This window comes from Sprattus sprattus, assembly GCF_963457725.1.
Source record: "Sprattus sprattus genome assembly, chromosome: 4".
Classification (NCBI taxonomy): domain Eukaryota; kingdom Metazoa; phylum Chordata; class Actinopteri; order Clupeiformes; family Clupeidae; genus Sprattus; species Sprattus sprattus.
The window spans coordinates 39651941-39669440 of NC_137923.1; the positions used below are offsets into that span (position 1 = coordinate 39651941).

Consider the following 17500-nt stretch of genomic DNA (forward strand, 5'->3'; position numbering starts at 1 on the left):
TGTGATAACCCCTAATGGATTGCTTCTCCGCTTTTACCTCGATGTTGCCAATTAGAAGAACAAGAGGACTCCGTCCCTCTTTGTCTCCTGTAGGTTGGGAAAGCATACTTCCTATAGCTACAGCTGGCTGGGATTTCTTAGAAGTGGCCTGATTGTAAAATGTAGAATGGTGTCATTTCTGCAAGAATTTCATCATAGTCTGAGTCATGAGTCACAAGCACCGGGTCTGGGGATCCGGGTCTGGGGATCACTTTTGTTGATCAAAGCAGATTTATAGCTAACATCCTCAGTTGTGAGGGGATCAACTGTATGTCTCAAAAGCTTCCAGTAGCCTATCTGCAAAGGCTGCTGCTGGATGTTCCTCTTTTCTCATTTTCACTTCTGCTAACTTTTCTGGATTGACAGTCACTCACTCACACACCTCAGTTTGCTTTCTGACCCCAGGTGTCTGAGCAATACTAGGGTGGGGACTTTTCCTTTGCTACCATGATAAGATCAGCATTTTGGAGATGAGGCTGGCCAACCTTTGGTGGTCACAGCAGCTGCTTGAACATGAATCTCATATGCACTCACAGGAAACAATGTAATTTCTTACAGTGTAAAGACTCCTATTCATAGCTCCATGGCAGTCTTTCTCCAAACAAGACCCTAGTGGTGCTTGTCTGCCTTGCCTAGTGACCTCCACCTATCCCTCTGTGATGGATCACTTCCAAATCAGACACCAGGGTGGGTCATCCCTCCCACCCCCTCTCCCCCACCCTCCAACAAACATCTGAACGGCCAATTAGAGTGCCATATCCCAGCCCGGGCTGGCCCAATGAGGGTGTTGCTCTGAGCAGATGTCGCATGCGAACAGCACCGTCTGCAGCACCACTCTGTGAACTGTAGTTAATCTGTATTGACCCCTGACCCCCCCGTCTCCCTTACAGCCAATCAGATCTCTGCAAACAGTCATTGACGGTAATTGACGGTCATTGACGTTATTTACGGTCAGGTTTTATTTTTCAGAAAATCATTTATGTTCCCAGAAAAATTTGAAACACACCGCCACATGTTTCAAGAACAATCCATGCACATGCAATCCATCTACAAATGCAAATATAAAGCAGCCTATATAATATACACAGAGGTTGAAAAAAAGAATGACCGTGTCCTCAAATGAATGGATATAGGGTAGGAATGAATCAACATGAATAGATAACGTCCAAATTCTACCCGTCTGTCATACCTTGGGTTGCAATTGCAACTTCGCAGCATGATTGTGGTTGACACTAGGCCTACATTTTTCTAATTTAATGCAATTAAAAACTGTCAAATAGTCTTGTTTAGCAACCATAGACATGAAACTAAAGAACCAAAGACATAAAACTAAAGAAAAATCTCAAGTTTGGCACACTTTTAAAACATTCTAAGATGAAAAGGACTGCAATAATCCATTGTTTGCTGTTGCCAGTTAAGTCATTGTGGAACCATATTTTTTGCATGGCCTTTGCTGCAATTTATAGCCTACAACGACACAAAATGACTATCAAAGCAATGGCACTACAAGATTGTTGTCAACATCAGCAACAAGTTTTTTGGGAAGATAGAACTGCCTCAGTGAAATGAATCAGCTTACTCACCCTGTTACGTCACATTATTTAACAAACTCAAGAGAGCTGCTGATGTTTCCGATAAATTACTCCCTCCTTGTAGAAATTACTGGTTCCAGGACATGGTGCAGCTGTGGTTTACCTCTTTGTGGTATTTCCGTAAACAACACGAGACCCTGAACATAGTTGAAATAACTCTCCTCTTAATAACAGAGCCGTGGTGACGTCGGTTTGTGGGATGGATGCTTGACTAAACAAGAGGTAGTTTGACGAGGCAGTATGAACCTCTTGGTCCAAGGGCATCCGTGTCGTCTACACTTTGGGGCTTAGGACATACACGTGTAAAACAAATCAGTTCACTAAATAGACCTTTTGCTGAATTGGCTGATTCAGGGGTGAATGACTGACCTCCTAATGTTTAAAGGGACACATCCCTCGAGTGTGCCCTTATGTTCGGGGGGACTGACCGATGGTGTTGGCTTTGTGGACGGACGTGTTCATCTGCCAGGGTTGTGGCTAAATGACCCCAGCGTATTCACTTCTCATTAGATTAGCATGTCATTCTTATTGTTCTCTCAGCCACCCGCTAAATTGCTTTGGCTGCTGCAATATCACAATTACCCTCATAATGAGTTTGGCAGTTTATTGCCTCTCTTTCTCTCTCACACTCTCTCTCTCTCTCTCTCTCTCTCTTTTGCTGGCTCTGTCAAGGTCATTGGTTGAAGTGAACCTAGTGTGCCCTTTGTCAGCGATTGTAGTGATGTCACGTCATTGGCTGGTTGTGTGTTGTCTCCAGGAAGCCTACGGAGATGTAACGGACAGACGGAAGCTCCGGGAGCAGTTGGGATGTAAAGACTTCAAGTGGTTCCTGGACAACATCTACCCGGACATCCACGTCCCTGAGGACCGACCAGGATTTTTCGGAATGGTGAGATGTGCAGGATATGGTTGCCTTGGATTATGTTGACAAACAACAGTACACCACTGTGGGAAAATTCCCTTCAACAGTGTTTTGTTTTCCACTTGAGGCAATCATAAAATATATCTTGCCTTGAACGTTCTGTCTCTGAGATATGCCTTCAGTACATAGATTACTATTAAAAAATGTATAGAGTTTATAACAGGGTATAATGGGGTTATAACAGTATTAACTGACCTCTTTGTTTTACGTCACTCTGCAGCTGAAGAATCGAGGCATGACCAACTACTGCTTCGACTACAACCCACCTGATGACCATAACGTGGTGGGACACCGGGTCATCCTCTACCCCTGCCATGGCATGGGTCAAAACCAGGTAGGCCTCTGACCCAAACAGACCCAGGTACCGGAGGCCAGGATACGGTTTTACCACGGATACTTAATTATCAAAACGTCTCATGATTCCCTTGAAAACAATGGGAAAAAGCATGTTGTTTGTGCCTGAGTTTATATCAGACAGGACTGGTTCTCTTCCTTGAAATGTAATGTTCCACTGCTCCTGAAATGCCTAACTAGGCTGCAGACTTCTTGTATTTGTTTCACCTGATCCATGACTGTAAATGTTGGAGCCTGTTGATGATCTACTAAGACCAGCATGCTATCAGCACATGAGCATGTTACCCTTGGCTGTGGGTAAATATACATGCTGCTTTGGCAAGCAAGCCATGCATCCACACGAGAGCAAGATAACATTGTTTACTTCAAAAACAATACATCATTGTATTCCCTCCAGTGGCACATAGGCAACGCATTTGTAGACCTAGAGCGCGCCATATAAGGAACTTTGCCCGCCAGTGTCCCGCTCTCGCATTCCTTTGTAGCCCTGCCCTCCCTGCCTCCGTGCTCTGCCTGTAACCCACCCTTGGCTCCTGCCCTCCCTGCCTCCGTGCTCTGCCTCCAACCCACCCTTGGCTCCTGCCCTCCCTGCCTCCGTGCTCTGCCTCTAACCCACCCTTGGCTCCTGGCCCTGAAAAATCCCAACTAAATAGAGCCCCTCCCCCACCCTCTCACCCCTTCTGCAGATAACCCAAATCTGTGCCATTGATCACAGCTGCTCACCATTGGCTCTCTCATATCTTGAGCATTGCTGCTATTAAAATGGCTTTGGGCCTTTCAAAGGAGTGGCCTTAAATCATAACCTCGCCGGCAGTTTATTTCCATTGGCCAGCAGGGGAGGAACGACATTAGCCACGGGTGATGCCCATTGGGCGTGTCGTCCTATCATATAATTCACAGATTTAACAGGACTCTCTGAACGTAGGGCTGCATTTAAGGCGATTATATCTTCATTGCTGATCCCAACAGGACCCAACATGGAACACCATTGGACTTTAACCACAGTCAACAAGGCACACTCTAATTGGTTATTTGGTCTGTGTGTTGTGTGTGTTGTGTTGTTTGTGTTGTGTGTGTTCTGTGTGTGTGTGTGTGTGTGTGTGTGTGTTGTTGTTTGTGTGTGTGTGTTCCAGTTCTTCGAGTACTCCTCTGACCACGAGATCCGCTATAACACACGGGAGCCAGCAGGGTGCACTGTGGGCGACCCGGTCTCCACCTACCTGACGGTGCACCTGTGCAGGAAACCCCGGCAGCCCGTTCCACAGGAGCAGCAGTTTGTGCTCAGAGAGGTGAGAGAGAGAGAGAGAGAGAGACATAGAGAGTGTGAGAGAAGGAGAAAGGCTGGAGAGATGTAGACAGAGGCAGACCGACAGAGTCAGAGAAGATTCCCTAGACCAGTAATGGGTGACTGAAAGAGTACAAGAGACCCAAATCTGCATTTCTGCACGTCTGTGGCAGATGCCTTCATCCAAAGCAATTTAAATTACTGACTGGTATAGGTTGAGAAAATAAGACTGACAGGTTGAGACAAAGAGTCCTAGAGATCCACACAAACCGTGTTAATGGCAGTTTTAATAGCTGTCAGGCTTGGGGAAGAGTATGAAAAAGTCCAGTGTAAAGAGGAGAGCTAGAGAGAAGCACACAAAATGAGTGACACAGAAAGAAGAAAGAGGGAGGGAGAGAGCACTGGAAAAAAGGACAGCGTGAAACAGAGAGGTTTGACCTCATAGTAGCAGGGCATCGGAAATTGCCCATTAGAACAGAAAAAGTGCCCCGTTGGTTGTCTTAGGTGATTTCTTCTTTGCTCTCTCCATTCTTAAAAGTTTTCCTCCCTGAAGCACTTAGTTTGTCGGCATGGCACAATGCAGCAAAGCACAGCACAGCACAGCACAGCACAGCTAATCACACACAGCACAGCACAGCACTGCACAGCACAGCACTGCACAGTACAGCACAGTGCTCAGGTCGGCCCAACTGCCATGAGGTGAAGGGCCCTCTCAGAGAAGCCCATGCTTGCTGACGTTAAGCCCTTGCTGCTTGCCTGGGAAACACACATATACATAAACACACACACACACACACACACACACACACACACACACACACACACACACACACACACACACACACACACAAACATATACACACACTCACACACACACACACACACACACACACACACACACACACACACACACAAACATATACACACACTCTCCCTCTCCTCCTTTTTCTTTTTTTTTTCTTTTCTTTTCTGTTCTCTTGTTCTCATAGGCATACACACACACACACACACACACACACACACACACACACACACACACACACACACACACACACACACACACACACACACACACACACACACAACAAAGATATTTTATTTTGGCATGGACAAGCCACAAATCTGCTCCTGTCAATATACACGACACCAAGGACCCTTGCTGGGTACACCGAGTATTGACAAACCCTGGGCCTCACAGTCCACGAATGCATGTAGGTGTGTGTGTTTTTGTAGGTTTGTGTAAACATTGCTATTGACACTCGCTTTTTACAATAATATCCATCACTGGACCATTCCATCTAAATGTAAATGTGTGTGTGTGTGTGTGTGTGTGTGTGTGTGTGTGTGTTTCTGTGTTTCTGTGTGTATATATACAGTATATGGAGGTTTGGATCGCTCACCGGCCGAACATTAGATATGTGCAACTCCAGGTTTATTTATGGCTGGCCGATATGTAGCGCCTCCACCGCCTCCCCTGGAGTCTGGTAATGTGAAATCCCAGGGCGGCTCCACAGGGGTCCGGTTCTGCGGCTCGTGTGTGTGACGTGTGTTTTCTTAACCTACAGGACGGGACGCTGTTCCACGTACAGACCCAGAAGTGCGTCCAGGCCGTGGCCAAAGTCGACAGTGGCAGCCCGGGGCCGGCTCTCATGCCCTGTACGGACTCGGCCCACCAGCAGTGGTTCTTCGAGGAGCGGTCATAGAGACGCTGCTCTGAACGGACCGGACCGGACCGGACCGGACAAGAGTGGAGGCCGAACCACTCGAGAACGACATCATCCAGGGCATTGAGGCTGAAAGAACTTGTGTTGTCTCTGGGTTCTGGATCTGAGACACCAGACACAGCTTAGCAGTAACACTTGCCATAGGGTAGTACCGCTCACACGATGTAATGGATACACTTTCAAACTTTTGAGATTTTACAAACTGCAGAAGATTGGTATTTTGTGGTAATTTATCATTTTATCACATAAGAATCAACATGTATTGATGTATGATTTACACAGATGTCTTGTATTACAAGTACAGTGACATACAATGTCGTGTCATCCCGTGACACAGGCATTAATAGGCTGGATTTTTTACACTTCATACCTCTGAGAAAGGTCTCTCTATGGAGGAGCTGCAAACTCTTAAAACAGTCTTCATGTGGATATCATATTTTTAAAGTAGGAATTCGTTCTGCTGTTACAGCACAGGATACTAGACGACCTGTTGTCTACACTCCATCATTTAGAAGCCTCTCTGTCTCTTTCTCCTGCTTCTGACTCCTGCTCTGCATAGTCAGGTCTTCAGCTAGTCTCTCTGGATATTTCAGGCAGTGCACTGAGCAGAGGCTGAGAGACTCTACAGAGAGGTGGTGATGGGCAGTGCAGCCGCTGTCAGCTTGTCGTCCCAGAGAAATACCTCTAGATGGCGCCAGTGCCTCCATTTTTACTGCTGTTTACCTCTAGAATCCTCCATGTTTTCACTTTAGCTCTGGTTTGGTCGCAGTGATGGGAGGATATTTGTTCACTCACACGTGCTAACTACATTCCTCCGCAAAGCCTTTCCCTCACCCTGCTCCAGTGTACCTATCATTCTTAAATTGCTGAGTAGGACGTGAGTAGGACATGAGTATGTCTTGAGTAGGTCTTACAAAGGCTGGTAGGAAATACCTCAGCAAGCAGCCTGACAAACTTGACCACAGGCTGGATCCTGAACCGTGACAATGCTGTTTCATGTACGTGCTGGTGTTATTAATTGTCTAGCTATCTTAAACAAAACAATTAATTATCTGTTGATTTCATGACTGTAGGCTGATCATTTGTATGTATATGGCGAACACGACTCATTTGTCCTATTTTCTATCGTTATTTTTTATGAAGAGTAATGAAGAGTTTCATTTGAAATGTAAGCACAAGCGGAAACTAGAAGGAAGCATAGAGCTTATAGCAGTTGTAATGTGATCCGATCACAGAACTAATGTCTCAAGTGCCTGACTGGATGCATGAAGTGATAACATGCTATCACCCCTCACGCTTCTGCTTCCCATAGGAATCTACCACCCTCCCCCCCCCCCCCCCCCCCCCCCCCTCATGTTCCTTTTGTTTCGTTGCATGCGGTGCTGTGCGTGTTATAGTTATTGAAAGAGGTTGCTTGATGGGAGGGTAGGAGAGGGGAACGGCAAGATGTCCTTCCACACTGGAGTCTTAAAGGCTCTGACAGCCACCAATTAGAGACCAGAGGGCTCCACAATGGGCAGATGTTTCCAATCCTGACCGCAGATCACTGCAGTGCTGTGCCTGATTGATCACGCTTGTGTGGATACAGACCATTTGGCATGTGGGGAAACTCTCCCTCCCCTCCCATCCCCTCCCTTCCCCCAACGACTACTCCTCACCATCACCAACTACTACCACTCACTCAGTCTTTCAAGGCACTGTGGATTGTGTGTGTGTGTGTGTGTGTGTGTTTGGGGGGGGAGAGTAGAGAAAAGGTCTCTGCCTCTGAGACCGTGAGCTTAACAAGCGTATTGCTGTAAACGAGTCTTGATTAATGACTTAATTAGTGGCTAGAAAGAAGGGCATGTATTTGGAGCATCTTAAAGATACAAATCAGCGGTGTCTGAAGACAGGCAACATGAAGTAAATAGGAATACGAAAACATACAATTCAGTTTGTTTATGCAAGGAGTTGTTGTTTTATCGATTTTGTTGTTGTTGTTGTTGTCATTTTCCCTTAGTGAACTGAAGATGAGATTGGGGAGAGCTGGTTGCAGTATTGTTTGTACTGGCAAATGAATCAGTCTTTGCCAACAGTTGAATATGCACTTTTATATCTGCGCAGACATGCAGATCCAATGCATTGTGTATTTGCTGGATGTCCTTATGTGAATACATGTCTCTAGCCTTTGATTTATATTGCCCAAGTGATGTGTTGCACGCTCTCTATTGACTATACAATCAACACAGTCTAGGTTTCAATGCACTTATATGCAGTGCTGGGATTCTCTCTCCGACAGTATGGTGGGTTGAATTTTTCTACCAGCAGGGGAATTTCGTAGATCAATCACAACTCCATGTTCATAGCGTTGTTTTGCGTTTTCATGTAGGAAAAACCATCACTATACTGAAATGCTACTGCAGTATACTGTTCTTCCCTAAGTGCCCTTAACAAACAAAAGGAATCGATTTATCCTTTTTGTGCATTTTTGCATACATTTGAAATAATGTCATCACTGACACCATTTGTTGCTGTACATCATGTTTTTTCTAGTTCTGTACTTTAAATGTAAATACTTTGTAGCAACACTTAAATAAATACATAATTTCAAGAATTGTACTGGGAATGGGTGTCCATTTTGTATTTTATGTGGTCAGTTATTACCACCATCATCATTATCATCCTCATCATAATCAAGCTCATCATTCCATCCAGTCATCCATCTACCCAATCCATCCATCCATTGACCAATTTATTTACCCACCCATCCGTCGTCTTATATAAACAGTATAAACATCTTCTGAACAGTGCAACTGTATTTCTCTAGTTTATCTGTTCCTCTCAGTTTTGGCATTTAGCCTTCGGCTCCCTTACTGCAGGCGGGTAGGAGACGTAAGACCATTGCTCTGAATTTGACATCACACGCTTACACTCTCTTATTAGCAGGTGTACCTGTGCTTCCAATATCCTCTTCCTTGAAGGGAGAGAAAGAAAAGGAGAGAGAGAGAGGAGGCAATAAAGTGCTTATTTGCTGGCCCATTTGGTTTGTTTGAACATGTGCATCAGAGTATATCTAAGAGCCCATGCCAAGTTTTCTTTATCAATCCGTCTCTCCCTCTTTCCTTTTCTCTCTCTCTCTCTATCTCCCTCTTTCCTTCTCTCTCTCTTTCAGTGCCCTGCAGTCATTCTGAATTACTCATTCATGACGCCCGTCTGTTTGGTATTTCATACCATGCGTGGGCCTCCTTTGTTTTCGTGTCATCTGCCTCCCTCTCTGGTGGCAGGAGGGGATTAGCGACCCTCATAGCTTCCCTTCCCTCAAAATACACACACACACACACACACACACACACACACACACACACACACACACACACACACAGAGGCCTTTCGCAAGGGGGACCTGTCGACAGTGGAGAAAAGCCGAAATGAAAACCCTTCCCTCAAAAAAATAAAATAAAAATCGTGGCATTTCTAGAAGTTCACTGGAAGCCTTCAGATTCTTCCAGTGTTTAATGCCAGTACGGGTGCGTCACCACAGAGGCAAAGGCCTAGAAGCACTGCACGCCTCACCTTCACACACGCACACACTGACACACGCACAGCCTTCTCTTAACGTCAGAGGAGGTAGCCTGTGACACTTCTTCACGAAAGCCCAAATGCGATTTAGACAAAAAAAAGAGAAAATGACGAGCAAAACCCGAATACTACACCATGAATTTCGAGAGCAAACCTGAAAAGGAATTAAATGATTTATTCGTTATGAAAAAAAGAATGAAACAAGAACAAGAAAGAGAGAGAGAGAGGGAAAAAAAGAGGAAAGGCTCCACAAATGCGGGCTTGCATTTGGGCCCTTAAATATTGAAGCAGGCCTTGATCGCCCACGTCCCATGTGTTGGCCGCCTTAGTGGTTCTGGATCCGCTTGCTTTCTGCCATCCTGTCTGGTCGCGAGAGAGACAGTGCCGCTCTGACCAATGGATTAGAGAGGGGGAGAGAGAGAGACAGCAGGGGAGAGAGAAGCAACACAATCAGCTCACTTCTCACTCACCGAGTGCCAAGGAAATGTTGGTAATTTGCTAAAGGAAAAAAATAAATCCATTTCACATTTCACTTGCATGCAAGCCTGCGGCTCTTTGATCCCAGCTTTTGTTTTTCGGTTTTAGTTTTTTCAGCTTGTGTTGGCTTATTTTTGCTTCTTATTTTAACAAGAGCAGAGGTGAATATCTGAAATATCAATGTAACCCAAGCCAACAAAAAAAATTAACAAATGCTTATTTAGCGGCCCCAGTTTTAGTGTGGAATATCTATAAGAAGTCCATCAGAGTTGTAATGCAAATTTTGGGCAACCTGTATTACATGAACAGCTATTGAGTTGAGGCATAGTGCACAACATCTCTGCATTTGCAAAGGTTTCAAGTCTAGTGTAAGTTAATTTCTGGAAGGATTAATTGTGATCTTTTTTCTGCTTCGGAATGCTCATCGCAGTAGAATTCTCGTCTCCTGGGTGACGCAGAAACAAAGTATTTAAAGAGCAACAGAGGCTCACATGAGCTCAGTTTAACACTGAGATCACCAGCAGAATTCTGCCCACATCTTCACTCAATGGAATCTGTCATAAGGAAAACCAAAGGTAAGCAAAAGCCAGACAAGCATTTTGCCCGTCTCTGCAGGAGCCAGAGCCCTATAATTGTTTGCTGAGGGAGGCTCCCAAGCCTGTATATTTAAAGTAACCGTTAACCGAACGTTCTGTAGATTGCTTTTAGGCAGCATCATTAGCTATAATCCGAGTCATTCCCCATTCCCTTGACAGCATTATCAGCCTTCCAATTTGAGGTTTTCCTTTTCTCCACTCTACCTCTTTGCGCTGCTTTGAGAACTGTATCCATCTCTGGGCTAATTGCAGTCCTTTTCCTCCCACCTCCCACCCCCATACCAATCTGTGATTTTGTCTAAGCCACTGTCTGTACATTTGCCATCCGTGTGTTGTCTCTGTCATCTCAGAATTTGGCCTCTCCAAACGCCCGCCAAAGAGCCAGAACAGGAAGCTGAGTTTGACCAGCATGGCGGGGCCTGAGCAACTCTCGATAATCAGGCCAACAGAAGCAGGTATTGTGAAGCCAGTGATAACACTCATCAAACTGGTGCGGTCCTTCACACCCAGTGGCACAAAGGAAAGCCTTAATACAACACAGACACTCACACTCACACTCACACTCACACTCACACTTACACACACAAAGAATGGAGAATGTTTTCACAATCTTGTAGCGGTGGCGGCGGGGGTGGGGGGGATTACAAAAAGACATTGTGATTAATTATACCACAACAGAGAAGCCAGATGTGAACATGACATGTTCCATAAAGCCTTCGTTTGTGACATCACTGTCCTAATCAATGATGCTACAAAACCCTAATGGCATGACTACATAAATGCTCCATAGAATTTTCCCATGCTAATACGCCTCTTAATACGATGAGCCAATGCGCAAGCAGCAATGACCATGGACAGAAGATCAAGAAACGAAAGGTGAATGCCCAAGAAAAATCAGGTAGGTTATAACATGACACTGTTGCCCTTTTGTTATTTATTATGAAGTCATGCCAACATATTGTGAGAATATTATTTAATTAATCAAAATACACCATCAGGAAATGAATCTCTGTAAAACATTGACCATAGTCATTTGATTGATTGACCGGGAGGGATTTCCATGACATTTTAAAGGTCATAGCTACTTAAATACACGTTTTTCTCTGTAACATACCATCCATAAAGTAAGGTTTGTTTCCCATGGAAAAACATAATTATATCAGTCTTTTATCATACATCAATATTTTTCTCTCAAAGCCTGAAATGATTGACTGTAGAGCTGAAAATCTTGTTTTATCCACATCTAGGGTGTAGGAGCCTTACTGACCATCTAAGCGTGCAACCCAAGAGTACTCCAAGCCTCCAGCTTGCCTCCACGTCCTGTGACTCATTTCTCTGCCAGGGCACCTCTCCCTTAAGCCCGCCACCTTCACCCAACACGTGTACTGGCCTTCAGATGGAGGAGACGGTCCACAACTTCCTGTGGACAACTGAGCACAGCCTCAGCAACTCAAGCACACTCAATGCTCCAGTTCAGCCAGAACCAACCTCCCATGTGCCCTTGTACCCTCACAGCCACCAAATGAACCCCCAAAGCCTTAGCCACCCCCAAAGCCTTAGCCACACTCCAAACCATGGGGCTCTCAGCGGGGATATGGACCCTCTCTTCATCCGGGCAGCGACCGCCGTGGAGATGGTGTGTGGGGAGAGGATGTACAAATGCTCGGCCTGCCTACACTACTACACCGGCCTGGGGCCACTGGTGGAACACGTCAAGGAGGGCTGGCGGGACGGGTTCAGCTGCCGGGTCTTCTACCGTAAGCTCAAGAGCATGTGGGACCGGCGGGTCAGCACCTGCACCGGTGTCACCACTGGCATCCCGGCGGCCATGTCGGTTTCCGGATGCACACCACCGCTGAGCGGCACCTCCACCACCACCATGCTGGCTGCCACGGTGACAGACAGTGTCAACAGCCACACAGTCAAGGACAAGAAGATGGAGAGAGTGCAAGACTGGCTTGAGAAGTCTGTCATATTTCCCCATTAAAAAAAAAAAAAGTGTGAAAAGTAACTCGAATGATGACAGTTCTTGATCTTTGTTGCATGCTGATCTCTGATCTTTTCTTTTTGGGATAGGTCGAAACTTGTGGTGTGAGTTTTTGTATACTGTGGTTTATGCTGCTGAAGCAACAGTGATGCAAAAATCGGAAATACAAAAAAACGAGACATAGATTAAAATCAGGGTGAACTGCTTGGATCAATATTAGGAGTAATGTTCAGAGAAACAGCCTAAAGTATGCAGCCGTTGTGTGGATGGGTTTGCATAGGTTTTTAAATTCCTTTTACAATATGAAAATAATCTCCATTAGTTTGAGTGCACGGATCTGTGGCCTTTCTGTACTGCATGTTGGCAGGAGTCTTTTAGAAGAAAAAAAAAATCATCTCCATGGTGACAGAGAAATGAACACAGTCAGAACAGATATCACACTTGTTCGCCGAGTATGGAGTCTGTTCGCCTTAACGTCCCAAAACGAATGATCCTGGCAGATCCTGTCAAAACAAGTATGTTCCATCTCAGAGGGGAAAAATTCCAGTCGACACATCTGAAACACACTCACATATGGAGGTTTGGCACTGACAACAGTCTGTTGTTTTTAAACAAAAATCATCTGTGCAAGCATAGCCAAACTGTAAATCACACCATCACAAAATAATGCAGTGTTGATTTAAGGCTGGATTTTCACCTTTAAGCATTTCTTTAAAAATGCACAAAAAAATCTAACATACGTATGTGCTTAGATTATGTACACTGTAAGGAAGAGATTATTATTAAATTCTTACTATTAATATTTACTAATGATTTGTGGAATGAGTTTTGGAGAACCTGCTTCTGGCATGTTTATAGGCTGCTTAGCATCGTAGTTCTCTTTCCAGTTGTAGCCTAATTATAGCTCAACCTTCTGCTTTTTTTTTAAACTAGGAACCCATTTACGAGGTATTTGCAGCTAACTCTGTTGTATCCTCCATGTTCACATAGCCTAAAGTCAAGTCTGAAATGTGATGCAACTAATGCAACCTGTCGGCCTTTGTGTGCTTTTTCTGAATCACAAAATGGAAAAAATAGTTCTCCGAATTCTCTGGCCCCTGAAATATCACATACTGTATATTTTAATGGGCGAGAGAGTGAAACCGAACTGAACTAAATTCTGCATTTAGACCATTAAGAGCACGAGACCAAGTTGGAGCATTGTTGTGTGTTTCTTTGGCAAATGCAGTATGAGCTGGTTAAATACACCTTTCATTGTTTTACCAGCTTCTGGACGTTAGATGATAACGGTGATAGTGATGTTGCTTATTGTGATAATGATATGGGGGGTGTTATTGTTGTTATTGCTTTATGTATGTTATTGTTATCTTTTCTCACCAGGCCGAGGCTCTGTCAGCATTCCTCCGGTGAAGTGGGTAGAGTATGCCACAGCCCCCATCACCTCCCCGCATCCCCCGAGCCCTGCCTTAAGGCGCCTCCTGACCATGGGTGAGGCCCACCACCACCACCAGGAGCCCAAGGGCCGCACCGGGTCGGTGGAGCCGCGTCGAGAGGACCTGCTGGACTTCAGCTTTCTGCGTCAGACCTCCTCGCTGGAGCACGTCAACGGGCAGATGCTGTACAAGTGCGCCAGCTGCCTGTGGCGCTACGTGAGCCTGGCAGCGCTGCAGAGCCACATCGCCCTCAGCTGGCTGGACGGCTTCAGCTGCCGCGTCTTCTACCGCAAGCTGCGTGAGATGCAGCAGCGGTCAGGAAGCCAGGCCTGGAGGGCGGCCAGCTCCGGCGAGCGCAGGGCCCACCTCACTGTCAGCATCCCCAAGACCAGCCTGGGCCGTCGGGGGAGCTGGGACGCACCCCCCCACCTCAGGAGAGACGCCCGGGTCGGGCAGGAGGCGGAGAGGGAGAGGGAGGTGGACAGACAGGTGCTGACCCTGGAGACAGTGAGGGTCGTGCAGAGGAACAGTGCCGTGCACAAGTGGCTGATGGAGATCAAGCCGCCCACAGTGGAGCTAGGGAAAGGCAACTGACATTCAAATGTCTGTACAGTTGTACAGACACAAGCCCTCTGTAAGAAGAAAACAATCTGTCCGGCATGAACTTATAATTATACACTCGATTAGAGAGTCAATCTAAAACAGACAGGTTGACAGCTTTACTTTCTTTTCTATATTAAATAAAAAATAGGAAAAACAAAGCTTGAATGGACTGGTGAAGGCCGTGGTCAGGTGAAATCGTGCAGAATAACTCTCACTGCCTCATGCTGATATCCCCCATGACTGCATTTAGTTGACTGCTTTCCCCTTCCACTCCATTGAAAATACTGCTTGCTTAATTGCACACAATTTACATATTCCCAGTAATGCACTTGGAAAATGTTGTCTCCTTATTCAATGATTTGACAGTGTCTAGTCTATTATTATTTTTTTCTCACAGATGAGAGTAATAGAAATGTGTGAATTTTTTTATTTTAATGTGCCACAATGTTGCAAATAATATCTCAATTCCCAGATGATCTATATGGCATAATATTGAATATTAGATACGTTTCCTACTTAATTTGTATTACATTAATATGCAACACAAGATGGCACTGGGTGTTTGGCTTTTTAACACTGAGTAAAGAAGACATTAGACACTAGCCAGCTGTGCCCTTGCATTAAAACTGCTTATGAAAGTCTGATATAAATATCATATGGTCCACTCTAAGTAAAGATGTGGTATTTTTCCGCACATACTCTGTCAGCAGTGTTTTTGGGACATCACCTTTAGAAAGAGCCGAGTTGCTGACCCAGCAGTTTTGCCACAGTGTACCATCATTACCCTGGACCAGTGACCTAACAGCAGCAGTGACAATGAGGCCTAAAAAAGACATGGTCCAGTAGGGACGGTTGGTTTGGTTTGTGTGTGTGTGTATACAGATCGGATGTGTGTGCATCGGCACGCGTGTGTGTGTTTGAGTCTGTATGCACAGAACGGATGTGTGTGCATGCGTGTGGGTGTGTGTGTGTTTGTGTGTGTGTGTGTGTCTGTGTGTGTGTGTCTGTGTGTGTGTGTGTGTGTGTGTGTGTCTGTGTGTGTGTGTGTTTGTGTTTGTGTGTGTGTCTGTGTGTGTGTGTGTGTGTGTGTGTGTGTGTGTGTGTGTGTGTGTGTGTTTGTGTTTGTGTGTGTGTCTGTGTGTCTGTGTGTGTGTGTGTGTGTGTGTGTGTGTGTGTTTGTGTGTGTGTGTGTGTGTGTGTCTGTGTGTGTGTGTGTGTGTGTGTGTGTGTGTGTGTGTGTGTGTGTGTGTGTGTGTGTGTGTGTGTGTGTGTGTGTCTATATGTACAGATCGGATGTGTGTGTGTGTGTGTGTGTGTGTGTGTGTGTGTGTGTGTGTGTGTGTGTGTGTGTGTGTGTGTGTGTGTGCCTGAGAGCCTGACTGTGGGCCATGCAGGGGTTCCAGCTGCTTGCCAGGGTGTCGACCTTTATTTATAGGGTCGGTCAATACAATACAGCACTGGGGGCTCCGGAACCCTCTGGGATATGGGAAGGATCAGGGTGCGCTTGAAAAAAAACAGATTATGAGCTAATTGTTGCGAGATAACGGTTGACTCAGCTAGTTTGTTCCCTGCTTCGAGTAGCTTCCAAATGAACACAATCATTTTGGTCATATTGTAGTCGAACCAAAGGCTCTCAAAGGTACTTTGAGGACCTAGAGATTCACCAACAAAGTATCTCCACTTGAAACAATGACATGAACTAACAGCTTTAATACATTTACAGAGATTTGTATCCCCTCCCTCCTGACAGAACCCTACTTTGAACTGAAAAATAAAACCTCACCACCAATCTAATTGTAATGCTCCCTTTTGTGATTTTTCGAGACACGTCAAAGCCCCTCGGTCCACTTTGCCATGGAAATGGCCTCTATCCGCCTGTATTCAATGAGACTGGTAATGAGCCGTTTGCCTTTTAAACACTGATCGCAATCAGAGAGGGATTTTCTTCGCTCCCCCTGAAAGTGCAGCACCATTGTTGCAATGAGATATACTGTGTATCACGCTTAATTCATGTTGCTGTGCTCTGTTGTAAGCTTCCATTTTGAATCTTCTTTTATGTGGCTGTTGCCATATTGCAACATTAAACTAGTAGTTTAACTACATTTTGCAGCAGCTTGCTTAGTGATTTTGGTGCCATTTCTGTGTAGTTAACTACTATAACTACAAACAATGTTGGGCCATGAAAGGAAAAAAAAATCTATTGCTTCTCTACTGTTATTGCCTCATTTACAACCCTGTCCCCTTTTCTTTCATCCTGACCACCATGAAGGCATGCACAGACAGCCTTGAGCACACACTTGACCTTTGTAGAGTGAATGTGCAAAGGTGGTGGCTTGCAAAGCTATGCTTTCAAAGTCGCTTCCCCAACACTGTTTACAAGAATCCTGTAAACTAATCTACAGGGTAACTTTTCTTCAGCCGTAGCCTGATACAGAAATACCGACAATGAGAGCCGGCTGGAGACACTGAACCATTTGTACTTTTAGGCAGCCATTTTTACTTCAAGTACTTAATATTTCAGCAGGTAGGAAGGTGACTTTTTATGAAGATACAGAAGGTTGCCATTAAGAATGCTGTTAATTATAAGCAGAGAGTAACGTACTGTGGTAAGTGTTTCAGAGCGTATTGCACAAGCAATTACCACACTTCAGTAGCCTTCCCATTGTTCCAAGTGTTATACTGTAGTATTGAGACACAACGGTGCAATCACAGCTTGGTTCTTGCATGCCAATGATAACATGTACTGAAAGCTTTATTCAAGCGAAGCACATTCATTTGAGCAGGGCTAGACACTACTTTTAGAGGGGGTGAAAGCGCCCCAAGATAGGCCTAGCGACGCCTCCGGCATGAAACTGTTCGAGTATAGCTACAGTATGGACATTAGGTGTCACAGTGCTCTCTCTGAGTGCTTCCTGTCGGACATGTTGGAA

At 45.2% G+C, this 17500-nt stretch overlaps 1 protein-coding gene across 1 annotated transcript in view; it reads left to right on the forward strand.

Moving 5' to 3' along the window:
- The window catches only part of galnt12 (UDP-N-acetyl-alpha-D-galactosamine:polypeptide N-acetylgalactosaminyltransferase 12), a 14185-nt gene extending 8118 nt beyond the window's left edge, over positions 1–6067 (forward strand). The window contains exons 7-10 of the mRNA XM_080836736.1: positions 2389–2520; positions 2774–2887; positions 4041–4196; positions 5758–6067. Coding sequence (XP_080692862.1) covers positions 2389–2520; positions 2774–2887; positions 4041–4196; positions 5758–5895 — 540 coding nt within the window. The 3' untranslated portion in view covers positions 5896–6067. The remainder of the gene's footprint in view (positions 1–2388; positions 2521–2773; positions 2888–4040; positions 4197–5757) is intronic.
- The last annotated feature ends 11433 nt before the right edge of the window (positions 6068–17500 follow it).